Consider the following 25,923-nt stretch of genomic DNA (forward strand, 5'->3'; position numbering starts at 1 on the left):
CGGGTCTAGTCAGATATGCCAAGAGACCTCCGGTTTTATTACCATGGTCAAATGATTTCCGAGTAGCATGCAACATGCGTTTTTGCTTGAGGTTCAACAGACGGAGTTTATACTCCCTACGGCTCTGTAACCATGCTTCCCTTGTGTCAGAGGCAGGGCTAGGGGAATAAGCAGACTCTGCATGCACCATAACAGTCTCAAGTTCATCAGTAAGCATTCGGTTATTTTTGCTCAAGACCCTTGTGATGGACATGAAGGTGCCCCTCAGAGTTGTCTTAAACGTGTCCCATTCAGTGGAGGAGTCCACCTTTCCCAGGTTGTCCCTCCAATAGTTTGTGATGCCAGTCTTGCATTCTCCCTGCATCTTGTCCTCCAACCAGTAGGAGTTCAGGCACCAAATAGCAGGCCCCGAACCTGGGAGTAGGAGGAGGTCCACAGAGAGAAAGGCATCAGAAATCCCCCTGGGCAGTTAAGAAGCGGCAGAGACAACCGGGAGGATCTCGGCCGAAGCAAACGCTATATCTAGTCTGGACATGGTGTGGAATAAGTCAGAGTGGCAGGAAAAGTGGCACACATCCGGATGTTTCCAACGCCACACTTCTGTAAGACCATGAACCTGAACCCAGTCAAGAAAAGAGGGAAAGGGCATACCTCCACCTCCCAGGCGGTCCATTGCTGGATCTAAAATAGCATTAAAATCCCCCACATAAAGTAGGGGGCCAAGGGGTCTAGTCAGCAGCTGAAGTGACAATTTGGAGAGTACCTCCACCGAAAACGGGGGAGGAACATAACATGTTCACCAGGGTAAAGGTCACAGTAGAAATCTGTAAAGTAAGAGCGATAAAATGCCCTTCTGGGTCAGTTTTAACTTGTACCATCTCAGCTGGGAGAGATTTGGCCAGTAGGATAGAATCCCCCCTGAAATAATTAATATAAGTGGCATGGTAGGAGTTAAGACAACCATGGGCCTTTAAGGTTCCTCGTTTTGGAGCCTGTAAGATGATGTGAGGGCGACAATACTAAGAAAAACAGAGATCTTTTCTGGGGTGTGTTCAGACCTCTAGTGTTCCATGAGACTATCCTTAGGGGCTTCGCCATTACAAAACAAACCATAAATAAGCACTGAGTAACATGGATACAAGAACATAAAATGACCAGATAGGCCGGTCCACCTGAAGCACATACAAGCACATGAATAAAAAAGTGTGTGGATCTGCCAGCAGGAAAGTATGAGCCAGTACTAGAAAAAATAAAAACTTTAACAGTCCGCCAGAGGCAGTCACCTGAGAAAAAATAAATATAAGTGGGAACAGGAGCCTAGGAAAAAAAAAAGTCCCATAAAACCCTGTCCCCCCACCCCGCTCGGCCATCCAAAACATAGCGAGCCCTGGATCCCAAACTTAAAGACCGTTCTGACAGAAAGACCAGGGGAGGTCAAAAACGATTTCATGGCTAACTGGTGAGAGGGTAGTGTGGAGTCCGGTGAGGCTCTCAACCGGTGGCAAAAAATATATAAACATGTCCTAGTGTAGAATGCATGGCCTTGTCAGCTGTGGGGAAGTGCAGAATCCGAAAGGCCTCCACTCCAGACAGGACAGGATGGCAGACAGTACATGTGAAGAATAAAGTCCAGAGATGGAGGCCTGGAGGGATGAATAAGCAAGTCACAGTATCCGGCTTGTGAGGGTTAGGATTATCGCCCGGCAAAGGGGACAAGGCGGCAGGAACAGCAGGCACCATAGGTTGCAGTGAAGACACAGGATACACACAGGGATGCACAGGGATCTGGTAGCAAGGTAGCTAGCAAGTAGTGTCTTAGGGCCAGTGGCATCGTCAGTCACCTCTGCGTCTGTGAACAACGTCATAACGGTCATTCAGCCATGCCATGGCCTCCTTGGGACTGGTGTAGAAGCGAGCCTTAATATCATGGATGATGCGCAGCTTGACAGGGAAGAGCATGGCATAAGACAGGCCTTCTGTGCGCAGGCGAGATTTCACTGCCGAGAAGGAGATTCACTGGCGTTGAACTTCAACAGAAAAGTCATGATAGACAGAGATGGTGTGACCATTGAATTTAAGCGGGCTAGGCACAGAATGGCAACTTTATCCTGGAAGCGGAGGATGCATGCGATAATGGAGCGTGGTGGGGCGCATCAGTACCAAAAATGTCCCGCAACCAGGAATAATTTTTTCAGGGTGCGGGACCTTTGCGTGTGGGGGGAACCCTACAAATCTAAGATTGTTTCTGCAAAAACATTTCGCTAGTAGTATCAAGCATAGTAACTGACAGGGGGTTCACAGTGTCCTCCAGGGTACTAATACGTTCCTCTGCATCACCAGTTCTATTACAAAGGTTCTGGACATCTTGTTTCAGTAATGAAAGTCCATGTGGATAGAGGCTGAGTAGAGAGAGAGGCCTTACAATCCTGAATTGCCAGCATAATGGAGGACAGTGTAGGCTCAGCAGGGGGAGAATCCACAGCCTGGCCACTCTCATCAAACTGCTGGGAGTCTTGGGACAGCAGGGGGTCTGTCTGTGTGTGGAAGATGGCAGGAATTGAAGCACTCACCCCTGTAGCAAAGCTCCGGTCAGCAGAGGAGGATGCCTGCAGCATGTCTGCTTGGTTCGCACGTGTCCCGGCGCCATCTTGCCTCCGGAACAGCGCCAACTGCTCCGCCGTGGATGGGGGCCGGTGCGGCCTGTATTTAACCATGTCTGCCAGCCTGATGTATACCCACAGCTGTGGGGAGCGGATCGGTAGCTTCGGCAAGGAGATGAAGAGAGAGAGAGAGAGACTTGTAAAGCGCAACACATGCAAACTGAATCGCCTCTGGGCGCTGTATCCATTTCCTGGGTAAGGAACCCCTTGACCTCAGAAGAGATGGGTTTTAATCTTTCTCCTGAAGGCCAAGTGGTCCGACTCCAGTCGGATGGTGGTTGGTAGTGCATTCCACAGGCGAGGTCCCTGGACTGCAAATCTTTGATCTCCTTTGGACTTGTATCTGGCCTTGGGCATCTGGAGGAGGTTTTGATTGGTGGATCGCAGAATGCGATTGGGGTTGTGGGCTTTTATTTTTTCGCATAGATATTGGGGGGCGTTGCCTTGAATACACTTATGTATTAGGCAGAGTGCCTTGAAAGTGATTCTGTCTTTTACCGGCAACCAATGAAGGGATCTCAGTGAAGGTGAGATTGATTCCCATGGTTTTTTCCCAGTCACTAGTCGAGCGGCCGTATTTTGAACGACTTGCAGACGAGTGATTTGGTATTTGGGGAGTCCTAGATAGAGGGCATTTGCATAGTCAAGTCTGGAATTGATGATTGTTCCCACCACGACTGCAATGTCCTCTTTCGGGATAAAGGGCGCGAGTCTGCGTAGTAGGCGCAGCAGATGGTGGGATCCGCTGACTACTGACCCTATTTGTGCATCCATTGTCATGTAGGTATCGAAAATGACTCAGACTTTTGACTTTGGTGCTAGGGGTGATAGTTTTACCCAGAATGGGTGGGGGAGTCCATGTTGACGCGGGGTGATTTTTCCGGTTAGCGTGAAACAGGAGAAGTTCTGTTTTCGAACCATTGAGTTTAAGATAACTGTTTGTCATCCAGTTATCTATTAGAGTGAGGCATTTCTCTAGTCCAAGAGAATGATCCTTTTTGTTGCAGATGCGGAAATACAGTTGTGTGTCGTCTGCATAGGAGTGGTAAAGTAACTTCTGGTTACTGATGATTTCAAAGAGAGGGCGAAGATAGATATTAAACAATACGGGCGATAAGGGAGATCCCTGAGGGACTCCGCATGACACCGTACGTTTTTCAGAAGTGAAAGACCCCAGTTTCACTATTTGTGATCGGTTTTCCAAGAAGGAGGAGAACCAGGGTAAAACACATTCAGCGACTCCGGCTACTTCAGCTAGCCTAGCCAGTAGTAGTCCGTGGTCTACAGTGTCAAAAGCCGCGCTTAGGTCCAGCAGTATCAGGAGACAAGATTCTCCTTCGTCTGCGGCCTCTAGAGCGTCATCCCATATTTTAAGCAGCGCCGTTTCTGTTCCGTGACCCGGACGGAAGCCTGATTGAAACGGATCGAGTAATTTATGGGTGTCTAAATGCAGTTGCAGCTGTTGTACAACTACTTTCTCCATTACCTTGGAGAAGACATTTAGAGCTGTTATGGGCCTCCGGTTGTTTGGTCTTTGGGGTCGAGGGTAGTTTTTTTTAGAATTGGTTTTATTGTACCTTGTTTTAGCAAGGTGGGCACCATGCCCTCCTTGAATGATTGGTTAATGAGCTGCGTGATAGCTGGTGCCAGTATATCGGCACTTTCTTTCAGCAGTTTAGTGGGGATGATATCATTGGGTGCTGTGCTATTACGCAGAGTCCCGATGATGTTTTTAGTGGCATCGATGGAAATGGGTTTTAGAGTGAATTTTGGTGGTTGCGACGGATTTATGTGGGTATTAGGTTTGTGATTTGGGGGGGAGTTGGTGACGGTTCCATTTTGCTGAATACTTTCACAGATTTTTTCAATTTTATTAATGAAATAATCCGATAATTCGTTGCAAAATTCTTGTGAATCAGAATTGGGGGCCTCTAAACAAGCTGGATTCATAGTCTGAGTGACCAGCTTGAAGAGTTCTCGGGGGCGGTTAAGGGCATTTGCGATGATGTTGGAGAAATGATTTTTTTTGGCCGTGAAGATTTCTTTGTGATATTTCTTTGTTATTATCTTGTGAATGGTGTGGTTTTTATCTGAAGAGCACCTTTTCCACGCAGCTTCTGCTCTTCTACGCTCTTGCTTTAGCAATGTCAGCTGGTCATTAAACCAGCTGGAGTTGTTTTTTCGGATGCAAGTTTTGCGTTTTGGTGCTACTAAGTCAGATGACTGTAGTAGCGCCTTGTTGATGGCGTCAAGTGTTCCTGTGGCTGTTTGTTTTTGTTGGGTTGTTTTTATTTTGTTCCCTAGTGTTTTGAAGAGTTCCGAGTGGAGCTTCTTCTGAGATCTAGTCCAGTGAGTTGTCACCGGTTTTGTCGTTTTTTTTTGGGCAGGCATTTTTGGTGATTGTGAATTTGATGGCATGGTGATCGGTCCATGGTTGCGGCTCATTTCCCAGGACGTCAATTTCCAAATCTTGTTTGAAAATGAGATCGAGCGTATGGCCTGAGGCATGAGTGGGGCCTTGTATTAGTTGCTGCAGACCTAATCCTTCCAGATGGTCGATGCAGGCGTCGGCTACGGGGTCCAGCGAGGAGTTGGCCCAGAGGTTGAAATCCCCAAGCACCAAAAGGTGTTTGATGTTTAGGGTATATGTGGAGATGAATTCAGTCAATGAAGTGAGAAGGTGCGTTTTTGGGCCTGGTGGTCTATAGCAAAGTAGCATATGGACCGTATCTTGGGGATTTGTTTGCAGATGCAGAGTGAGGGTTTCCATGAATGAAAGCGAGTTTTGAAGGACTGGTTTGGTGATCGAGAGGTGAGTCTTGTGGATCACCGCCAGGCCCCCCCCTCTTTGCCCCACTCTGTTTTGCATAGGAACCAGGATGAGGCAAGGATGGTAATTGAGAGCCGGAGCCAAGAGTCTATGGGACAGCGCTCTTCACCATCAAGCCACGCCTCCCAGAGAGAAAGATTTTGATGGTCTTTCTGTAAAAGAATTGAAGAATTGGAAGGAGCCGACCCTGAGTCCAACAGTTAGCCGCTCAATTGGCAGTTAAGGTAATCAGTGGGTGCTTTAAGTAGTACATGGTAAAGGTGTCTGGCAATTGAGTGGTTAACGTTTAGCCACAGGGTCAGCTCCCTCCCCAGCAGCTATGGGGTAGTACAGCTCCTTTCTGTTCTTTTCTGCTTTTACAGCAAGACCATAATTTTTTTTATCTCTCCCGTATCTTCTGTGATCGGCACAGTTCATACTGATCACCGATGTCTGGGTTGTCACAGTGCCTTCTTTTTTTTCTCAAAAAAGGATGTTTATTGAATAATATGGCAAAAATACATGGTTACATACAGCTTGTCTGTTACATTGCTTTTTGTTTTTTTATACAACCATATTATACCGCACAGAATAATTAAATAATAAAGAACAAAAATAAAACTACAAAAGAAAGAACTTCTGGAATGCTACGTTCTCCTCCCACCAAACCTTTACATTATGCAGTAGTACAGAGACATGACATGCTCTCACACTCCGTGACCCGCTCCAATGTATTACAGGGTCCAATCCCCTGGCCCTTTCCTTCTCCTCCTTTCACGGTATGCTAATGACCCAGTCTCGAATCTTCACCCTCGGCCTTTTATATGAGCAGCCTGTCCAGTACCAACTCAAGTGGGGCTAATCCCGGGGAATTTAACCATGGGGCCCACAGCAACTCAAACCTTCCCCACTGTTTCCTGCGCTGGTAGATATATTTCTCAGCCCGGAGAGTGAGTCCCATCTGGGCTATCCACTCCCCCAGCCTTGGTGGCTCCGCATCCTGGAACAGGGCCCTGCCAAAAGCTTTTTTAGGGTTATCTTCCAGTGGGAGGTCCTCTATAATACCCAAGATACACACTTTGGGGGTCTGTGGCACCTAAATCTTGAACACCTCATTAAGAGTCTTGAGAACCCCCGCCCAATACAAGTGTAACTTGGGGCACCACCACATCAAATGAATAAGGTCTCCATGGTCCCTGGCACATCTAGGACAGTTATCATCCTCTACCAGCCCCATCCTGTGTAGTCTGGCCGGGGTAAAATGTACTCATAAAACAATGTATAGTTGGGACAAACGTTGTGCTACATTGAGCGAAGCTCCCTGTATGGCTAGCACTGCCTCCTCCCACTGTTCCTCCTCAAAAACGCCCGCATCTCTTTCCCATGAGGTCACCACCCTTTCAGGGAGACTCGGCAGAAATGCTGCTAGTAGCATGGCATATGAATCTGAAATAAAGCCCTTAAAGCTAGTTATCCCAGCCATGAAATGAAAGATCGGGGCAGGGGATAATGTCCAAGGGTTACTTCCCGCCTGGGCCCTAATGGCATGCTTCAGCTGTAAGTATTGGAAGTGCATCGTCTGAGGAAGACCAAACTTCTCTCGGAGTTCCGCAAAAGAGAGCAGACGACCCCCAGAAAAGATATGTACCAAGTGTGTGACTCCATATCTCCTCCAGTGCTCACTGCATGTCAGGGACATCAATTCCTCATAGTAGCGGTTGTTCCAAATTGGGCTGTGTCCTGTGAAACCCTCTATGTTCTGTAGTTGGCGGGCCTTATTCCAAATTTTCTGCATTAGGGCGTATGTGGGGAAAAGTTTATTTGACTTAGCGCATTGTAACGACTCAAGACCAGTCACCATATTGTCCTTGTCGGTCATGTGGGTAACTATGTCTACCACCGGGTCCCCCTGTCCCTTACTCATAGATCGGGCTATGTGTTGTAGTTGAGCTGCCAGGTAGTACAACCAGGGATTAGGGAGAGCTAGCCCTCCCGTCTCCTTAGGTTTTTGCAATTGTTCCAATTTAATCCTGGGAGGTTTATTAAGCCAGAGGAATGCCCGGAATAGGGAGTTAATAATTCTGAAAATCTTTAGGGGGACAACCATGGGAGTGTTATGTAAAATGTACAATAGTTGGGGCATAAACACCATTTTTGTGAGGTTCACTCTGCCAACCAGGGACATTTTCAATTTCGACCATATTTTAATTTTATCCCTAATCCTGTCTACTAAGGGAGTAAGGTTTAGAGTAACATACTCAAGTGGCTGGGGGGTAACCCATACACCCAAATATTTGAATTTAGTCGCCACTGGGATGTTCTGCATCGTACTATCCTGCGGGTTCGACGAGTCCAGTAGCATAATTGCAGACTTAGTCCAGTTGATCAATAGACCCGAGAAGGACCCGAATGTCTGAACCACCGACATCGCCTCCCGAAGAGAGCCCGACGTATCTCCTAACAATAACATGGTATCGTCCGCGTAGAGCATAATTTTTTCGTGCGTCAATCCGTACTTGAATCCCGTAATTTGGGGGTTGGAGCGCACCAGAGCCGCCAGCGGTTCTATGGCAACCGCGAACAGCAAGGGTGAAAGGGGGCACCCCTGTCGGGTCCCCCTATGTAGCGGGAAGGGAGAGGACACTCTGCCCTCCTCCCTAATGACCGCCAGGGGGGAGTCGTACAGAAGTCTCACCCAAGACTGAAATACCGGCCCAAACCCAAATCTGGACAACGTCGCCCACAGGTACTGCCATTCAATGCTGTCGAAGGCTTTGTGGGCATCTAGCGACAGCATTGCTCTATCCCCCACATTGTCCGCCGTCGATTGCATATTAACAAGCAACCTCCTGAGGTTGATAGCTGTAGACCTCTCCGGTATAAAACCCGATTGATCTGTGTGTATAATCGCCGAGATCACCTTGTTCAGCCTTATCGCCAATACCTTAGCTAGTATTTTTATATTGCTTTGAAGAAGCGAAATTGGCCTATAGGATCCGGGATCCAATGGATCCTTTCCGGGTTTAAGTAGCAGAACTATGCTGGCCTGTCGCATGGAATCCGGGAGCCGTCCCACCTCCCTGGCCGCATTCAGGGTGTGAAGCAGCCTCGGGAGCACAACACCCCCATACTGCTTGTACACCTCAAACGGTATGCCATCATCTCCTGGAGCCTTAGTGTTGGGAAAAGAGTTAGCAGCCTCTGACATCTCCTCAATGGTAATGGGAGTCTCAAGGGACTCCGCCTGGGACTCCGTTAAACACGGTAGCACTATCCCCTGCAGATAATCCCGAGTCTCCTCTCCAGTATGTGTTTGCTTTGATTCGTACAGGCCAGCATAGAATCTAACCAGTTCCCTCATCACCAGATCGGGGGTATTTACCAGGCTGCCTCCCTCTGTCCTAAGCGCACCTATGGACGGGGATGTCTGTTGTGAGTGGACTATCTTAGCTAAGAGTTTGCCCGTCTGCTCCCCCTCCTTAGAAAAAAAGTGTTTCCTGTCAGCCCTAGATGTGTCCATCCTGGTCAGTGCGTCCTGAGCTGCTATCCATGCCTCCCGGGAACCTTCCCCCGAGTTGGCTATATACTCTGCCTCCAAGCGCTTTACCATCTGTGCTACCTGTTCCCTCTGTTCAGTAGTGTTATGTTTAATTGCATTTACCTCAGCAATAAAAATACCTCTCAAAAAGGCTTTAAAAGCATCCCAGGCAGTGTCTGTTCCAGGATGATCCGCGTGTCTCTGCCAGTAGGCCACAATATCCCTCTCAATTTTTTCATGAGAGGGGAAAAGGTTGAGCCAAAAGGCATTAAGCTTCCACGGTGCTCTAGGAAGTGTTGTAAGAGGCCTGACCCTCAATGAAAGTCGGACGGGAGAATGATCCGAGACACACCGGGGAAGGTATTGTACCTCCTCAATATACTGAGTTGCCGAAGCCGAGCACAGGCACAGGTCTATCCTGGACAGAGACATATGTGTCTTGGAGAAGCAGGAAAATTGTTTCTCAAGGGGGTTTTTCCGTCTCCAGGGGTCCACCCTGCCCACCTCCTCCATGAATTTAGCCAAAGCTGGTCTTGTCCCCCCAGGGGGTCCCACCGGGGCAGGGTGTTTATCCAAGTGCGGATCCATGATCCCATTAAAATCCCCTACTGCCACCAATGGGATCCCAGGATTGGACAGCTGAAAGGACAGGAGGGCACGCAATACCTGAGGACTGAACGGAGGAGGAACATAAACTGCAGCCAGAATGAGCGTCAGTTGGTATACCCTGCAGAGCAAAAATACATACCTCCCCTCCTGATCCACCCTAGAGTCTATGCACTGAAAGTCCAGGGAACTATGTATCAATACACTCACACCCCTTGAATAGGAGGTGTGAGTGGAGTGATAAGTCCAGCCTGCCCAAGCAAATCCCAGCCATGATCTAGTATCAGGAGTCAGATGAGTCTCTTGCAAAACACATAAAGCCGGAAAATGCTTCCTGAGGGAGGTAGATACCATGGTCCGCTTAAGCGGATCACCCAAACCCCTAACATTCCATGAAACTACATCAATTCCCGACAACATTTCACAATTAGATTGGCATCACACAGCATATTGAACCTCCACCGCCAGAATAACCGCCCCTACTCCCAAACCTGTCCAACGGCATCACAGTGTATTGCATTATTACGGAATAGTAGGCGCTATGCCTGGGGTTCAAAAATAGATAGGCAGAACGGCTAGGAAAATGGAATAAAAATAAAAATGAAAAAATAAATAATAATGGTAATCCTTGGGTCATCAGCTTTAGATATATCACCACATCCCAGCTCAGAATGGCAGGCCAGGTCCATCCGCTTGGTACGGACCCAAAGCAGGAAATGAGGGAGTGGAGCAGCAGTCCTTCTGAGTGTGCGAGATAGATAGCAGTATTCAAAAAATAGTAATGGAGAGAAGTCAGTAGCACCAGAAAAAAAAAAACTTTAACTGTGCAACAATTAGTTGCTTGACAAAACTTGTGCCCTTGTCATACCACAGACGCAACAGGCAGTCCGTGGCTCCAACCTTGCGCCTCTGCGGGCACTCCACATGTGTTCCAAGTCGCATGTAGAACTAGGTAAGTCTAGGGAAAATAATATAGAGTAAACAGTTCGCTCAATTCCTGAGTAGAAAAAAACATACATATATTGTTCTCCCGGTCCTGCGACCACATGGATGATGGCTGAGTAACAATCGCCAGCCTTTCACAAGTAACAAGCCAAAAAAGTATGAGCCGGCTTACCAGCCATCTCTGCCGACCATCAGATCAGGGTAAATCAGTCCGCATCCGCCGCCGGGTCCCCTGCTTGGCGAATCAGGTGCTCATTCATATCCAGCCACGATGAGGCCTCTGTCGCTGACTCAAAAAACTGGGCTCTACCACCCGCAACGATTCGAAGCTTGGCAGGATACAGCATAGCGTAATTAGCACGCAGGCGTTGTAATCTTCTCTTCACTTCTCCAAATTTGGCCCTGCGCCTCTGCACATCCGCAGAGAAGTCGGGGTAGAAAGACACCCTCACTCCATTAAATTGAATGTTACGCCGTTCTCTGGCCAGTCGCAGAATAATTTCCTTGTCCTTAAAGTTGAGAAGTTTGGCCAGCATGGTACGTGGCGGGTTGCCAGGAGGGAGAGGCCTAGGAGGCACTCTATGCACCCTCTCCACTGAATAGAAGGGCGTAAAGGCGTCTTTGCCAAAGACTTCCTGCAGCCAGGCCTCCACAAAGGCAGTGGGGTCCCGGCCTTCTGTCTTTTCAGGGAGGCCTACTATGCGGACATTGCTCCTCCTCAGGCGATTCTCAATGTCTTCATTACGGTTCTCATTAGCTGTCGCCATCCTGGCCGTGACCTGCAATTCTCTTATGAGGGGGGCCATTCTGTCTTCCACCTCGCTAACCCGACTCTCCACCGCCGTGGTGCGCTCTCTAATTTTTTGGAAGTCACGGCGGATCAGCCCTACCTCCTCCTTTAATCCCCCAAAGTGCTGTTGCAGGGTCTGCACCGAGGCTGTGCACTTGTTCACTGCTTTCAATATCTGAGCCAGCGTGGGTTGTTTTGCGCCCTCCTCCTCCTCAACCTCCCCTGTGTTCACCTCCAGTGTATTCTGGGCCGGGGCCTGCTGTGAGGCCTGAGCTGACCGAGGCCCCTGCGACAGAGCTTGAAAAATGTCTGGCGTGGCATCCAGCTCCTCGTCCGAGGGGCGGTCTGCCAAGTTGTTCATCTTCTGTGCATAATACACCATATCTTTAGGGGCCTCTTTCCCAAGGGCTTTAGGTGTCTTGGGGGGGATCTTACCAGCATCCCTCTTGTCTCCACGTGTCTTCCAGGCTGCCACGGCGCCATTTTGCAAGTGCGGGAGCTCATCTCCTTTCAGCTGTTTGCGGGTCATCATGCTGTTGATCGGGCCGATGCACAGATCGATACGTGCGGCGGGTGCTGTAGATCAGCTGGGTGGTGTCCGGTGCCGAAAATGGTAACGGCCGGGAGAAGGATCGCTGCAGTGTACTGTACTGTCAGGGAGCTCTGTGAGACACGTCCGCTCACATGCTGCTCTTGGCCACGCCCCCCGTCACAGTGCCTTCTTAATGTCTTTAGTGAGGTCTGTATCCCCTTCCTGCCTGTGTGGTTGCCCGGCATGTCTCAATTTTTTTTTGCTTTTAAGGAGCTTGTCAGCTCCAGCTTGGCTTGTAATGGGAGGAGGGGAACACTGCCTCTGTGGGAGGTTCAGACCAGGTGTCTCAGACTTGCTGGTCCACCCACTGCAGCGAGCAGAAGTGCTGGCTTAACTAAAATACATAAGGGGGGCGTGACAAGACCGGAGCAGCCACTGGTCTTGCACACAGGAAACCACAGGGAATTAACCCCATTATTTAACCAGTTACTCAACCGGGCCATAGCCGTATGGCGGCTACAGCGTGCGGTCGGATAGCTCTGGGAGGGCGTCATATGACATCCTTCCAGAATCACGCTCCCAGGAATGTCTGTGACCATTGGGTCTTCCAGAACCCGATGCGTCACGGATCGGGATAAAGGGCCAATGACAGCGGCCCTTTACCACGTGTGCGGTTCATCTCTATCCCTCTTTTCGTACCGATCGGTACAGTGTGCAAGGAGAGTGCTGGATCCAACGTTCCCACAGCGCTGATCTGTGCCCATCCATGCCACATCAATCATTTCTGACCACTTTCCAGAACCCTGTATATTGTGGACTGCAAGATCTCTCTCTCTAACATAAAAGAGAATTCAGGGGCTGCTAAAAAAAAACACCCAACTGCTCCTAAATGTCTGTTTACCAGCTGCAGTGTACACAAAACCTTAAATGGGTTGTAAAGGTCCTATGCATTAAGGTGAAATGCTTACCGGCCCCCCGTTTACTTACCTGAGCCCTCGATTTCAGCAAGGTCTTCTTGGCTCTTCATTGGATAGATGTCAATCAAATCCAATGACATGGGCACCGGGACGCAAATGCTGGTTTTGGGAGCACACCCGCAAATTAACCCCCTTTGGAAATTTCTCCTGGGGGGGGGGGTTTAGCTGATGCAGGGAGGAGCCGAGACAGCTGCCGAGGGACCCCAGAAGACAAGGATCGGGGCTGCACAGCAGAGGTAAGTATGTTTGTAATGTTTATTTTTTTCAAAACGAACCTTTAGTAACACTTTAAGTTCTCAAAGAGGAGAAGAAATCGTTTGTACCAAAAACATTCACCAAGATCTAAAGAGAAGCGCAAGGCCTGTTTTTTTTTTTTAACCACTTCCCGCACAAGGTACATAATAGGACGTCCTTGACTTTGTGAGGGTATATATGAATGATACCTGCAGCTACAGGCATTATCCAGCCATCGTCTTTTTCAGCCGGCGATTCTCTGCACCATAAGAACAATCATAGCGGCTGTTCCGCCACTTGATCGTTCTTACGGGTGGCGAGAGGGGACGTCGCCCCCTCCCTCCGGTGCTTCTAACGACTCCGCCGGCCCCGGATGTTGACCATAGAGATTTCCGTCGGACAAGATGGTAGCCGGAGTCTCTATGATTGTCGGAGGCCGGGCACGCCTCGGCTGGCAAGTCAAGATACTTTTTTTTTTTTTTAAGGTTTCCCAGCCTAGAGGTGAGATGTGGGGTCTTATTGACTGTAAAGACCAATCATGCCATATTCCTATTATAAGGGATGTTTACATATGAAAACTACACGTGAGGTATTGCTGCGAACATTAGAGCAAGAGGAATAATTCTAGCCCTAGACCTCTGTAACTCAAAACATGTAACCAGTAAAAAAAAATTAAAGCGTAGTCTAAGAGGATTTTTAAGTACCGAAAATTGGCGCCATTCCATGAGTGTGTGCAATTTTGAAGCGTGACATGTTAGGTATCCATTTACTCAGCGTAACATCTTTCACATTATGCAAAAATATTGGGATAACTTTTTTGTGTTTGAAAAATTGCTGCGCAACTACTGTGCAAGATAAAAAGTTGCAACAATCGCCATTGTATTCTCTAGGGTCTCTGCTAAAAAAAACACATACATAATGTTTGGGGGTTCTATGTAATTTTCTAGCAAAAAAATGATATTACATTACATGTAGGAGCGAAGTTCCAGAATTGGCCCGGATGGGAAGTGGTTAAACACTCTTAACTTATCCAAGGATTAGTTTGTTTACAATTCTAAAATGTGGGCAAACAGAACACTGGGGAAGAAGTGCAAATGAGTGCATAGATTGTTGAGATGTGCACACTACTAAGAAAACATGTGAGCGGGGACATAGACACATAATAAATTGATTTGTCCACCAGGGTGTGGGCACTACTAATAATATGCATACTGGGGACCGGTCAGCCTTGCAGTGCAAAAAGCTGAAAGGGCTAGAGGTCAGCGGAGGGACACATGTGGACATGGCAAGCTTATACACTGAACTGTAGTAATTATGGCCGAAGAAACAAATCGCTTAATTGACAATAGATTATGAAAATAGTTGTCAACTATTTTCATAATCGATTAGCTGGTCAGCCGATTAGTTGGCCTGCATACAGAAATTATTTGTTTACATATCAGGAAATGGTGAAACACACATACAGCTCAGTACTCTACACCATCCATACATGTCAGTAAGTGCCTAAGAACTTGTGAATGTGAGAGAAGCAATGCCTCAAGGGACATTTAGTCCTGGGCAGGAAGTGAGTGGTCCTGGGCAGGAAGTGAGTGGTCCTGGGCAGTTTTCTTTCTATAGGGGCACTATACTTTGCAGCTTACATTTGGGGCACTCTGAAGGCAGGAGGAGCCAGATGCATTGGTGGGGGACCCCAGAAGAGGAGAATCAGGGCTTTGTTGTTTGTTTGTTTTTTAAATCACTTTAAGGGCTCTGTGCAGGGAAGATCTGCATCGGAACCCAGAGACGGTGGAGGTTGATAGACTGGAGGTAATAATAGTATTTTTATAACAGCTTACCTGTAAAATCCTTTTCTATATATATATATATATATATATATATATATATATATATGGCAATATATGAAATGGGCCTAAAAGCACAAAGGAAAGGGGGAAGGGAAAAGATGCCCAGCAGCGTGGAAATATGGGAATACATCCAGTCTCCACAAAAGCAGATAGGCAATAGGTCCCGAGACACCAGAATGTGGAATGTAAGTATGCCTAACATGGACCAGAGGGGGTGATGGCATATGAAGTACCACATAGGTAACTCGGTCCCTAGTACAAAATGGGAGGAGTGGAGGGGGGAGGTGGGGGGAAGGGGCCAATGGTCGAATGAAGAAAATGGAGATGGCCATATGGTAACACAGGGCTCAGTAAGATGGTATGACTCGAACCGATAAAGCAGGGGCATGGTACACCTCAGCATCCGACGTACGGCCTCACGGCTTACACATGGAACACAAAGTGGAATTCCCCTGAAGTCCGCATTAAATCATACATAGCCTCAAGGTAACATACATAGACATAAACCAACTAAGATCAAAAATCACTGAGAAAACAATTCAGGTCGAATTCGATGTTTAGACCCTTGGGTGCAAAAGTGTCCATAGAGAAAATGTATTTGGACTCGATTTGGCTAAGTGATCTCACTTTGTGGCCGCCACGCCAAGGTCTAGAGTATGGCACAATCCCCCAAAACTTTAAATGTGTGGGATCTTTTTGGTGTACTTCTGCAAAGTGTCGGGATACACTATGTTTGGGAAAACCGCATTCTATGTTCTTTACATGCTCTTTTATACGGATCCTCAAAAGCCTTTTGGTGCGTCCAATGTACTGGAGGCCACAGCTGCACTCCAGAACATACACAGCACCTTCGGTATTGCACCCAATAAACTCTCTGACCTCATATTGGGTCCCATTACTGTTGGACTGAAAATTGGTCACCTTTAGATTGGGCTTGTTAGTATGGGTGCATGAGTAGCATCTCTTACAGGGGTAAAACCCTTTACCCGTGAAAAAGGAAAATGCTCTTTTGTGAGGGTCAATCACACTCTTTACTAGTTGGTCACGTAAAGTGGGCGCTCTTGTAAAGATGAACCTCGGTCTATTGGGCAAAATCTCCTTTAGGCCTGGATCGGACTTTAAAATATGCCAGTAGCGTGAAATGATCTTCTCTATTTTTCTGTGCTGTACATTAAATCCTAGGACAATAGGGACCAGATCGTTCTTGCTGGCAGACTTAGAAGTCTCCATGAGCTGACCTCTCTGTAGATCGGATACTTCTCTTATTTTGTCTTGGATAAAGGTTTCTTCATATCCCTTCTCTATAAATCTATCACCTATTTTATTGGCCTGTGTCTGAAATTCTTCAATAGTCGTGCAGTTACGTCGTAAGCGCACCATCTGACCTTTTGGTATATTGAAGAGCCAGTTCTTGTGATGGCAACTGGTGATAGGGAGGTAACTGTTACGGTCTACATTCTTAAAGAAAGTCCTCGTGGGGAACACGTTGTTAGTCCTGCTGATTTCCAGATCCAGAAATGGTATGGTGTTCTCTTCTATCTGCGATTTTTTGGATGCTTGGTCAGCAGACCAGCATTTCAGCCAAATCAGGCAGCGTAAAACCACCGCCGAAACAGAGGCTCTGGATATCAAGGGGGCTGCATCCAATGTAGCATCACAGACATATACAAGGCCCTGGACCAACTGGTCGGCCAGTCTAATAAATTAGGGAGGGAGCTGGTGCTCCTCCACAGTCTGGTGCAAAACCTTTGCCCATTCAGTGAGTGTCTGAGACACCAAGGTTGCAGCCACAATAATGCAGACCCCAGCATGGTAAACATGGAGACCTGAAAAAGCCCACCCTCCTTGCTGCGCTGACCGAAGGGTTACCCAAGGGACTCACCAACCCAGCAAGAGACTGCTCAGCGCCGCTGCCCACCTTCTGTACACAGCATGTGCTGTGAGGAAAAAGCTGTGAGGTAAAAAGTCTGGGGAGATTTGTGCTGCGCGCCGTTCAGAAGCCAGCACTAGAGGCCAAAACCCCACACAAAATGGCCGCCGGAAAATGCACGGCCACAGTAGCAAGCTGCGCCATAGCGCGACCACAACAAAATGTCCGCTAATGGGAATTCCCAATGCAAACAGCAGACTGCTAAAAAATGATGGCAAAACGCCGTAATGTGGATGAGAAGGCCGCAAGTGGGCCTCCCTAAGCCAAAGCACAGCCTCACAGCTAAAAATGGGCCCAGACACCCCACAGTCCCTCGGTGGGAAAAGGAGCCCCCCACAGGTCCACCCTGGTAGCAGCGGTAGAGCAGCAGAGGGGAACGTGACAGAGAGCAGGGAAAGGGAGGAAAGGAGGACCCCCTAACCCCAGGAATGCCCAGCCGTACCGACCCGCCGAGGCAGAAAGGACTGTACTTACCCATCCATGCGAGTACCCACTGGCGCATTCCTGACAGGCATACAACCGCGTTGGAGTAGCTGTCGGCCCGGTCCACTGTGAGTGAGACAACACCACAGCCCAGTCATATGTGGACCCTGGAGCAAAAAGCCCACCGGCCACCCCAGGAGTCATGGGGTATGTCATGGCAGACCCAGCTCTTAGCAATGGTGCGCTCACACTCGCTGGCCGGACTAAGCAGACTACAAGGATCTATATATCCAGCCTGTCACCCAGCCGGCAGTTGATAGAAGAATCTCAAATAAAGAAAATTAAAAAGAAAATTAAATAAAAAGAAACATTTCTTCAGGGCGCTGGGCCCAAAGGGAGCCACGTCCTTCTCCTTTGCTAGGCAGAAAAAAACTGAGGCTGCATGCTGCAGGGAGAAGGGTTATGTCCGGAGGGACCACCGGAGAAGGACGTGGATCCCTTTGGGCCCAGCGCCCTGAAGACATTTTTATTTTTAATTTTCTTTATTTGAGTTTCTTCCATCAACTACCACCTGGGCCGGGCTGTTCAACTCTGTTAAAGTAACATGTATTTAAATATCGAACATGTTCTGCCTAGTCCTCTCCTATGAACAGGAACATAACCCACTTGTCAAGACTTGAGAAGGCTGTGTCCGTCCATAGACGATAAGAGAAACAACATTACTGACTTGACACGTTCATCCCAACTTTACGCCAGACCATGCAATACACATTGTAAGTGGCCAGCACACCCCCAGCAATTATCCTCAAAAAAAGTGCACCACTGCTGTCCCAAAGCCTGGATGATTTTGAATATCTGTAATGCTCCATGCACACTGGACGTTAAAATAACATTATAAAAACGCCAGAAGCTTTGTAGTAAGTCTTTCAATGTGTTTTTTTTTTCCGCAACAGAGTCCATTAGTGTTTTTTCACGTTGGTGTTTTTTTTTTAACCACTTAAGGACCGAGTCGCTTTCTGAGATTTGGTGTTTACAAGTTAAACTCTTTTTTGCTAGAAAATGACTTGGAACCCCCAAACATTATATATTTTTTCCTAACACCCTAGAGAATAAAATGGCGGTCGTTGCAATACTTTCTGTCACACTGTATTTGCGCAGCGGTCTTACAAACGCAAGTGCGCTTATTTTTTTATTTAAAAAGTATATTTTTTCTAAAAAAAATTTTTTTAGAAAAAATATACTTTTTAAATAAAAAAATAAGACAACAGTAAAGTTAGCCCAATTTCTTATGTTTAATTGATACCAAACATGTCAAGCTTCAAAATTGCACCTGCTTGCATGTTTTGAGTTAGAGGAGGTCTAGGGCTATAATTATTGCTCTCACTTTAACAATCGTGGCGATACCTCACATGTGTGGTTTGAACACCGTTTTCATATGCGGGCACAGCTCACAGATGCGTTTGCTTCTGCACGCGAGCTTAGCACGTTTAAAAAAAAAAAAAAAACTTTTTTTTTTCTTATTTATTTTACCTTTTATTTTTTTTACACTGTTCTTTAAAAACAAGTATAATAATTGTGTCTCTTTTATTCCTATTACAAGGAATGTAAACATCCCTTGTAATAGAAAAAAAAGCATGACTGGACCTCTTAAATATGGAATCTGAGGTCAAAAAGACATAGGATAACATAGAGGGGAGTTTATGGGCTGTTAAAAAAAAAAAAAAAACACGCCCAAACTCCCAAAAACTTCTGTTTATGAGTTTCAGTGTGCATGGAGCCTTATGCGTTAAAATACACTGGCTACTTTCACGGGACAGCCTTTAAAAGGCACTCTTCCCTCTGCGGTTTACCTCTATAATATTTGAGAATGTGCTCATTCTGTACAAAACTACCATCTGCATCCTCAATTTCAATTTATGCACTACTCTCCAACAATAAAATCCTATTGAAAAAAAGCACTCTCCCCTAAAGCCAGGGCATTGTTCCATAGTACAATCACCACCGCTGTCCTGCTGTTCTTTCTGAACAGCAAGCGAAAACAAACTCTAGTATCCCAGCACTGTCTCTGCTGTGTTCTTGCCACAGTTTGCCCTGGCTTCTCTACTAATTTATTTACAGAAATGGGGCCATCAATTGTTCAACCATTACCTTTTGCTAGGCGCTCTAATCTTTTTCCATGTTCAGGAGGAATTGCATACCTGCGGAAAAAAATATACACAACACATAAGATAAAATGAATGTCTGAATGATCAAAATAATATTTAAAAAAACATCTAAATGTATCTGGTGGAAGCTGGATAATATAAAGTCAATATAAAGTCAATAAAAAGATAAGGAAAATCTACAAGCATTTATGCCATTAGCCATATACCGTATATACTTGAGTATAAGCCAACCCGATTATAAGCCGAGGTAAAGGTCGACTGATATATCAGCCGATATTTGGCGTTTTCTTAATTAAATCGGCATCGGTCGATTGTGCTGTTAAAAAAAAGCAGATTAAACTTCAGCAGCGCGACTTGCAAATAGCTTCTGTAATAGAAGTCAGTGCAAGTTGCCTGAGAAGTTTTCCATGGAATTGACTGCCAAGTAGGAGACAAAAGATACAATGGGCCAGATTCACAGAGACTTACGCCGACATATCTACCGATACGCCGTCGTATCTATGCGCTGATTCTTTAAATGAGATACGCCTGAATTTTGCCAAGATACGACCGACGTAAGTCTCCTACGCCGTCGTATCTTGGGTGCATATTTACGCTGGCCACTATGGGCGCTTCCATTGATTTACGCGTCGAATATGTGAATGCGCTAGATACGCAGATTCTCGAACGTACTTGCGCCCATCGCAGTAAGCTACGCCGTTTACGTAAGGCGTACGTCCGGCGTAAAGATAAAACACCTCTATAGGTGGCGCAGCCAATGCAAAGGTATGGACGACGGAACAGCTGTCGGATTTTACGTTGTTTACGCAAGTCGTACGTAAATGGGGCTGGACGTAGGTTACGTTCACGTCGTTGCCATTGAGCCGTCGTATCCTACGTCATAAATTTGACATGATTCTGAGCATGCGGCGCTTCATTTACATGGGGTCACGATTCATTTAAATACAACACGCCCACTACCAGCCTACTTTAAATTTGGCGGGCTTACGCCGGCCCATTAACTTAGGGAGCAAGTGCTTTGTGAATACTGTACTTGCCTCTCTATGTTACGTCGGCGTATCGCATATGAGATGCGCTACGCCCGCACAGAGATACGCCGAACTCTGTGAATCTGGCCCAATGTTTATACTTTAAAGGAATGAACTCTGTGTGTAGGAGTTCTCTGTTTAACCATTTAAAGACTAAGGGCCAGATTCTCTTTGCGGTGGCGTAACGTATTCGATTTACGTTACGCCTCCGCAACTTAGACGGGCAAGTGCTGTATTCTCAAAGCACTTGCTCCGTAAGTTGCGGCGGCGTAGCGTAAATCGCCCGGCGTAAGCCCGCCTAATTCAAATTTGGATCAGGGGGGCGTTTTATGAAAATGTACTGTGACCCGACGTGATTGACGTTTTTCCCAAACGGCGCATGCGCCGTCCATGGAATTTCCCAGTGTGCATTGCTCCAAAGTACGCCGCAAGGACGTCATTGGTTTCGACGTTAACGTAAATGACGTCCAGCCCCATTCACGGGCGACTTACGCAAACGACGTAACTTTTTCAAATTTTGACGTGGGAACGACGGCCATACTTAACATTGGTACGCCGCACTTACGCCACCATATAGCAGGAGTAATTATACGCCGGGAAAAGCCCAACGTAAACGGCGTAACTTTACTGCGTCGGCCGGGCGTACATTCGGGAATTCGCGTATCTAGCTAATTTGCATACTCGACGAGGAATTAGACGGAAGCGCCACCTAGCGGCCAGCGTAAATATGCAGTTACGATACGACGGTGTAACACAGTTACGCCAGTCGGATCTACAGGAAATCTATGCGTAACTGATTCTAAGGATCAGGCGCATAGATACGCCGTCGTATCTCGTTTAAGAATCTGGCCCTAAATCTTTTTTGACACTTGTTGCTTACAACAAGTAAAAATCCTGTATTTTCTGCTAGAAATTCACTTAGAACTAGAGGTCGACCGATATATCGGCCAGCCGATATATCGGGCCGATATTCAGTCATTTTGGAGAAGTCGGCATCAGCCGATTATTATCCAAATGTGGCCGATATTTAGCAGATCTGCATCAGCAGAGTGTGGAGAAGGAAGGAGGAACATGGGGTTCCCCCTCCCTTCTCCACACTGTCTGCAGAGCAGTGCCGTGTGTGTGAAACACTAAGGAGATAGAGAATGGAGCTGTCGGACTGATGTCAGGGTGGGCGGGACCCGGGGTGGGCGGGACTCAGCTGTCCAACACCAGCCAATGGGATGAGCTCATTGGCTGGATAGCTGCTGAGTCCCGCCCACCCCTGGTCCCGCCCACCTTCAACATCACGATGAATCTGAGCTCCTCTCTCTCTCTGCTCTCACAGTTTCACAGCACATAATGTAGCTGAATGTGTGAAACTCTCTCTTCATACAGGTTCACATGGTGCTGCAGAGAGAGAGGAGCTCAGATTCATCGTGATGTTGAAGGTGGGCGGGACTCAGCAGCTATCCAGACAATGATCTCATCCCATTGGCTGGTGGACAGCTGAGTCCCGCCCAACCCGGGTCCCGCCCACCTTCAACATCACAATGAATCTGAGCTCCTCTCTCTGCTCTCTGCAGCACCATGTGAAACTGTATAGAGTTTCACACATTATCAGCTACATTATGTGCTGTGAAACCTGCCAGTGCCATCTGCTAATGCCAACCAGCCAGTGCCATCCAGTGCCACCTGCCAATGCCATCCAGTGCCACCTGCCAATGCCATGCCAACTAGTGCCACCTGCCAATGCCAACTAGTGCCATCTGTTAATGCCATCCAGTGCCACCTGTCAATGCCATCCAGTGCCACCTGCCAGTGGCAACGCCATCCAGTGCCACCTGCCAACACCATCCAGTGTCACCTGCCAATGCCATCCAGTGCCACCTGGCATTGCCAATGCCATCCAGTGCCACCTGCCAATGCCATCCAGTGCCAACTAGTGCCATCTGCCAGTGCCATGCAGTGCCACCTGCCAGTGCCAACTAGTGCCATCCAGTGCCACCTGCCAAGGCCACCCAGTGCCACCTGCCAGTACTAACTATTGCCATCCAGTGCCACCTGCCAATTAGTGCCACCTGCCAGTGCCAACCAGTGCCATCTGCCAGTGCTAACTATTGCCAATTAGTGCCACCTGCCAGTACCATCCAGTGCCACGTGCCAACCAGTGCCACCTGCCAGTGCCATTCAGTGCCACCTGCCAGTGCCACCTGCCAATCAGTGCCATCTGCTATTGCCAATTGGTTCCATCCAGTGCAACCTGCCAGTGCCAATTAGCGCCACCTACCAAAAAATAAAAATCGGCATCATATATCGGCCGCAAAAATCGGCATCATATATCGGCCATCGGCCGCCCCAAATTCTAAATATCGGCATCGGAATCGGCCAGAGAAAAACCCATATCGGTTGACCTCTACTTAGAACCCCCAAACATTATCAATTTTTTTTTAGCAGAGACCCTAGGAAATAAAATAGCGATTGTTGCAATATTTTATGTCACACGGTATTTGCGCAGCGGTCTTTCAAATGCATTTTTTGGGGGAAAAGATATGCTTTAACGAATATGTCACAATGTAGAGAATAAGATTTCCTATAATCTGTGCCCAGTCTTGCCACACAGAGTTAATCCAGCGCTGAGCAATCCTCTTATTGTTCAGTGAAATAAAACAGACTTGCAGATAAAAACCAAAGTCCTTGCTTGAGTGACAGGTTATTTACATATCTCGTGCACTAGCTTGCAGACATGCACAGCTTCTGTAAAAAGTGCACAATTCACATCCCCCTCCCCTCTCCTCTCCCCTCCAGCTCTCCCAGGATTGGCTGTCTTTCCTGTGTTTTGATTAAATGTTTTCAAAATATGGGGTTATCCACAGTTCAGTGTCATGAGGAAATGCTCCAGTGAACAGCCATCAGAATAAACATAGACAAGAGATTAGGGGAGATGTATTTAGTCCGAGCTTGAGTGATCATCTTATTATTATTGTTATATTGCAGTGTGTGTGTCTGAGGTCATCTGATCACATATGCAAAATTCCTATATCACCAGGATGTGTTATGTGGGGGAGGGGTGGATTTCTCACTTTTTATATTTAGACCCAGTAAGGCTGAATGAACTTAGGGCTGGTTCACATTAGTGCGCTGTGCAAGATCGCAAGTGATTCGCACCGCACTGCTGTTCAGATCAAATGCGATGTCTGTGCAATGCGATTTTAGCCATACAAACTGTATGGCTGAAATTGCATCTCATTTGGACCAAACAAGCACAGGACCCTTTTTTGGTCCACACCAGAATCGCATAGGTGTTCACACCTATGCGATCCGATTCATGTCCTGTCAGTTCGCAGTGCGATATGCAAGCTGAAATGGGGGTGTCATTATGTTAGATTTTAAATGTATTGATATTATGTTCTAAAGGTCTCTGAATCAATGCTTAAACATGGTAGCATTTGAAGGTTTGTTAAAGACAAACGAAGGTCAGTGTAGGACGACAGAACAACTGGTATAGGTTAGGCCATATCTATTCTTGAAGACTTGTGTCAAGAAAGAGGTTGGAGATGTTACTTAAAAATACCTAAGTGGGTGTGAACAATCATTGCAACCTTCTTTGGAAACGAGCCAATTGTGCTTAGTTAGCTGTTAAACTTGTATAAGAACACATGATGAGCGTAGTGGTGGGAGGAAGGTACCTCAGGGTCACCCCCGACCCGACGGGGGAAGAGACTCTGCTGATAAGATGGAAGTTGGAACCAACCTGCTAGGAGGGACTCTAGCCAGCAGAATAGATGTAACATCTAATTCCTGTTTCTGAATTGCCACCCTGCCATGATGTCTGTAACAACGTAAGAATGAATCTGTTTGCTGTCATATCGTTGGAAGAATAAACCATCATATAATGAAGTTATGTCTGAATATTTTGGAAGCAACGCCTGGAGAGGAAGAGGTTTTTGACACATTGCATGACACGTGTTAGAGGCATATGTCCATTATGTCTTCAGTATCTCTCACACCTCTTCCCCCTGCCCCCCGGCTTCTAACAATGGCGGACGCCAGCCAGACTGGTCATTTTTTTCCTAAAGCCTTGACAAGGGGGAAATGAAGAAATTAAGTCATAATGTTGTTCTTTCAAGTCTTGAAGAAAAATACGACCAAAGAACCTAGAAACAAAAAGGCGTTTGTGTTCCATCAGACAACTAGAAGGCTCTAAAACACAGGGTGAGTTTTTACGCTGTTTTGTTTTCTCATCTGTCAGAATGCTTGTAGCTTACGAGCAGAAGAAAAAAAAAAAAAAAAACTCACACAAGGCTACTGAGCCACAGCTATTTTGGACAGAATGTTTCAAGATATCATGCGAAATCCAGCGAGGACTTTCTGGTTATGGAGAAAAATCGTAGACGTTTACGTACGTGAAGAAAGCTGCCAAATAGAAGCTTCACGTTATATTTAAGGCCACCATTGTAGTCACACAGGCAGATGTACACTTTGAGTAAGCTATTATGGATTTTGATGTTTGAACTGTCCAAGAATACACTATACATTATACATTCCTTTTGCTACACAAAAAGGAGAAAGACATTATTTTTACGCACGCATCTTTACATTTGTTTACTTGAGGCTATTTTACAGCTTAAATAAACATTTACACTAACACGTGAGCCAAAAGGAACGAAAAAAAGGAACGATAAAAGAAACCAGGCGAGCCAGAGGAAAAAGACAAGAACTGTTAGAAAATTAATTCTTCAAAGAAAATAAGGACATTATTCTTCCAAAAATAAAGCAACGTATGAAGATACAGCAACATGAAAATGCAACAAGAAAAGTCACCAAAGACAGTCAATGTAACAAACGAAAGAAACTAAAGAAGACAAAGTTAAAGGACATTGTTTATTGCTTGTTTTTTTAAGTGCACAGGAAAATCATTCTAAACAAGGGGTAAATATGTTTTTTATATAAGTGGTTTAACATGGGATGGTTAATCTCAAGGTTCAGAAGTATATCTCAGTAATATTCGGGAATTGAGATATATATATATATATATATATATATATATATATTATATATATATATATGCAATGCAGGCATGTAAACAATAGTGGGGTAATTAATTAATACCAGAGTGTAAGAAGTTCTTTAATAAGGAAATTAAGTTTAATGCTGCATATATATGTTCGGGAATATTTTAGCCTAAAACAACAGAAATGTGTTATTGCATGTCATTCATAACATGACAGGGGCAGAAGTTTAAAGGAAAAACTATTGATTAAGATTATGTAAGAACTGTATAAAATTCAGTTAATGGAAAACAACAAGGTATTTAGGGCCAGATCCACAAAAACCTGGCGTAACTTAAAAAATCCCATTTAAGTTACACTGCCTTAAAGTTTCTACCTAAGTGCCTGATCCACAAAGCACTTATCTAGAAATTTCAGGCTGTGTAACTAAAATTCCGCCGGCGCAAGGCGT

The 25,923-nt window shown here is 46.4% G+C and overlaps 1 protein-coding gene across 2 annotated transcripts in view; it reads right to left on the minus strand.

Annotated features, from left to right (window-relative positions):
* KDM4B (lysine demethylase 4B) overlaps positions 1-25,923 on the minus strand; it is a 609,325-nt gene that overhangs the window by 363,403 nt on the left and 219,999 nt on the right. For both annotated transcript variants that reach the window (XM_040322534.1, XM_040322533.1), the window contains exon 6: positions 19,437-19,486. In XM_040322534.1, the coding sequence (XP_040178468.1) occupies positions 19,437-19,486 (50 nt within the window). The remainder of the gene's footprint in view (positions 1-19,436; positions 19,487-25,923) is intronic.

This window comes from Rana temporaria, chromosome 1, assembly GCF_905171775.1.
Source record: "Rana temporaria chromosome 1, aRanTem1.1, whole genome shotgun sequence".
Taxonomy (NCBI): Eukaryota; Metazoa; Chordata; class Amphibia; order Anura; family Ranidae; genus Rana; species Rana temporaria.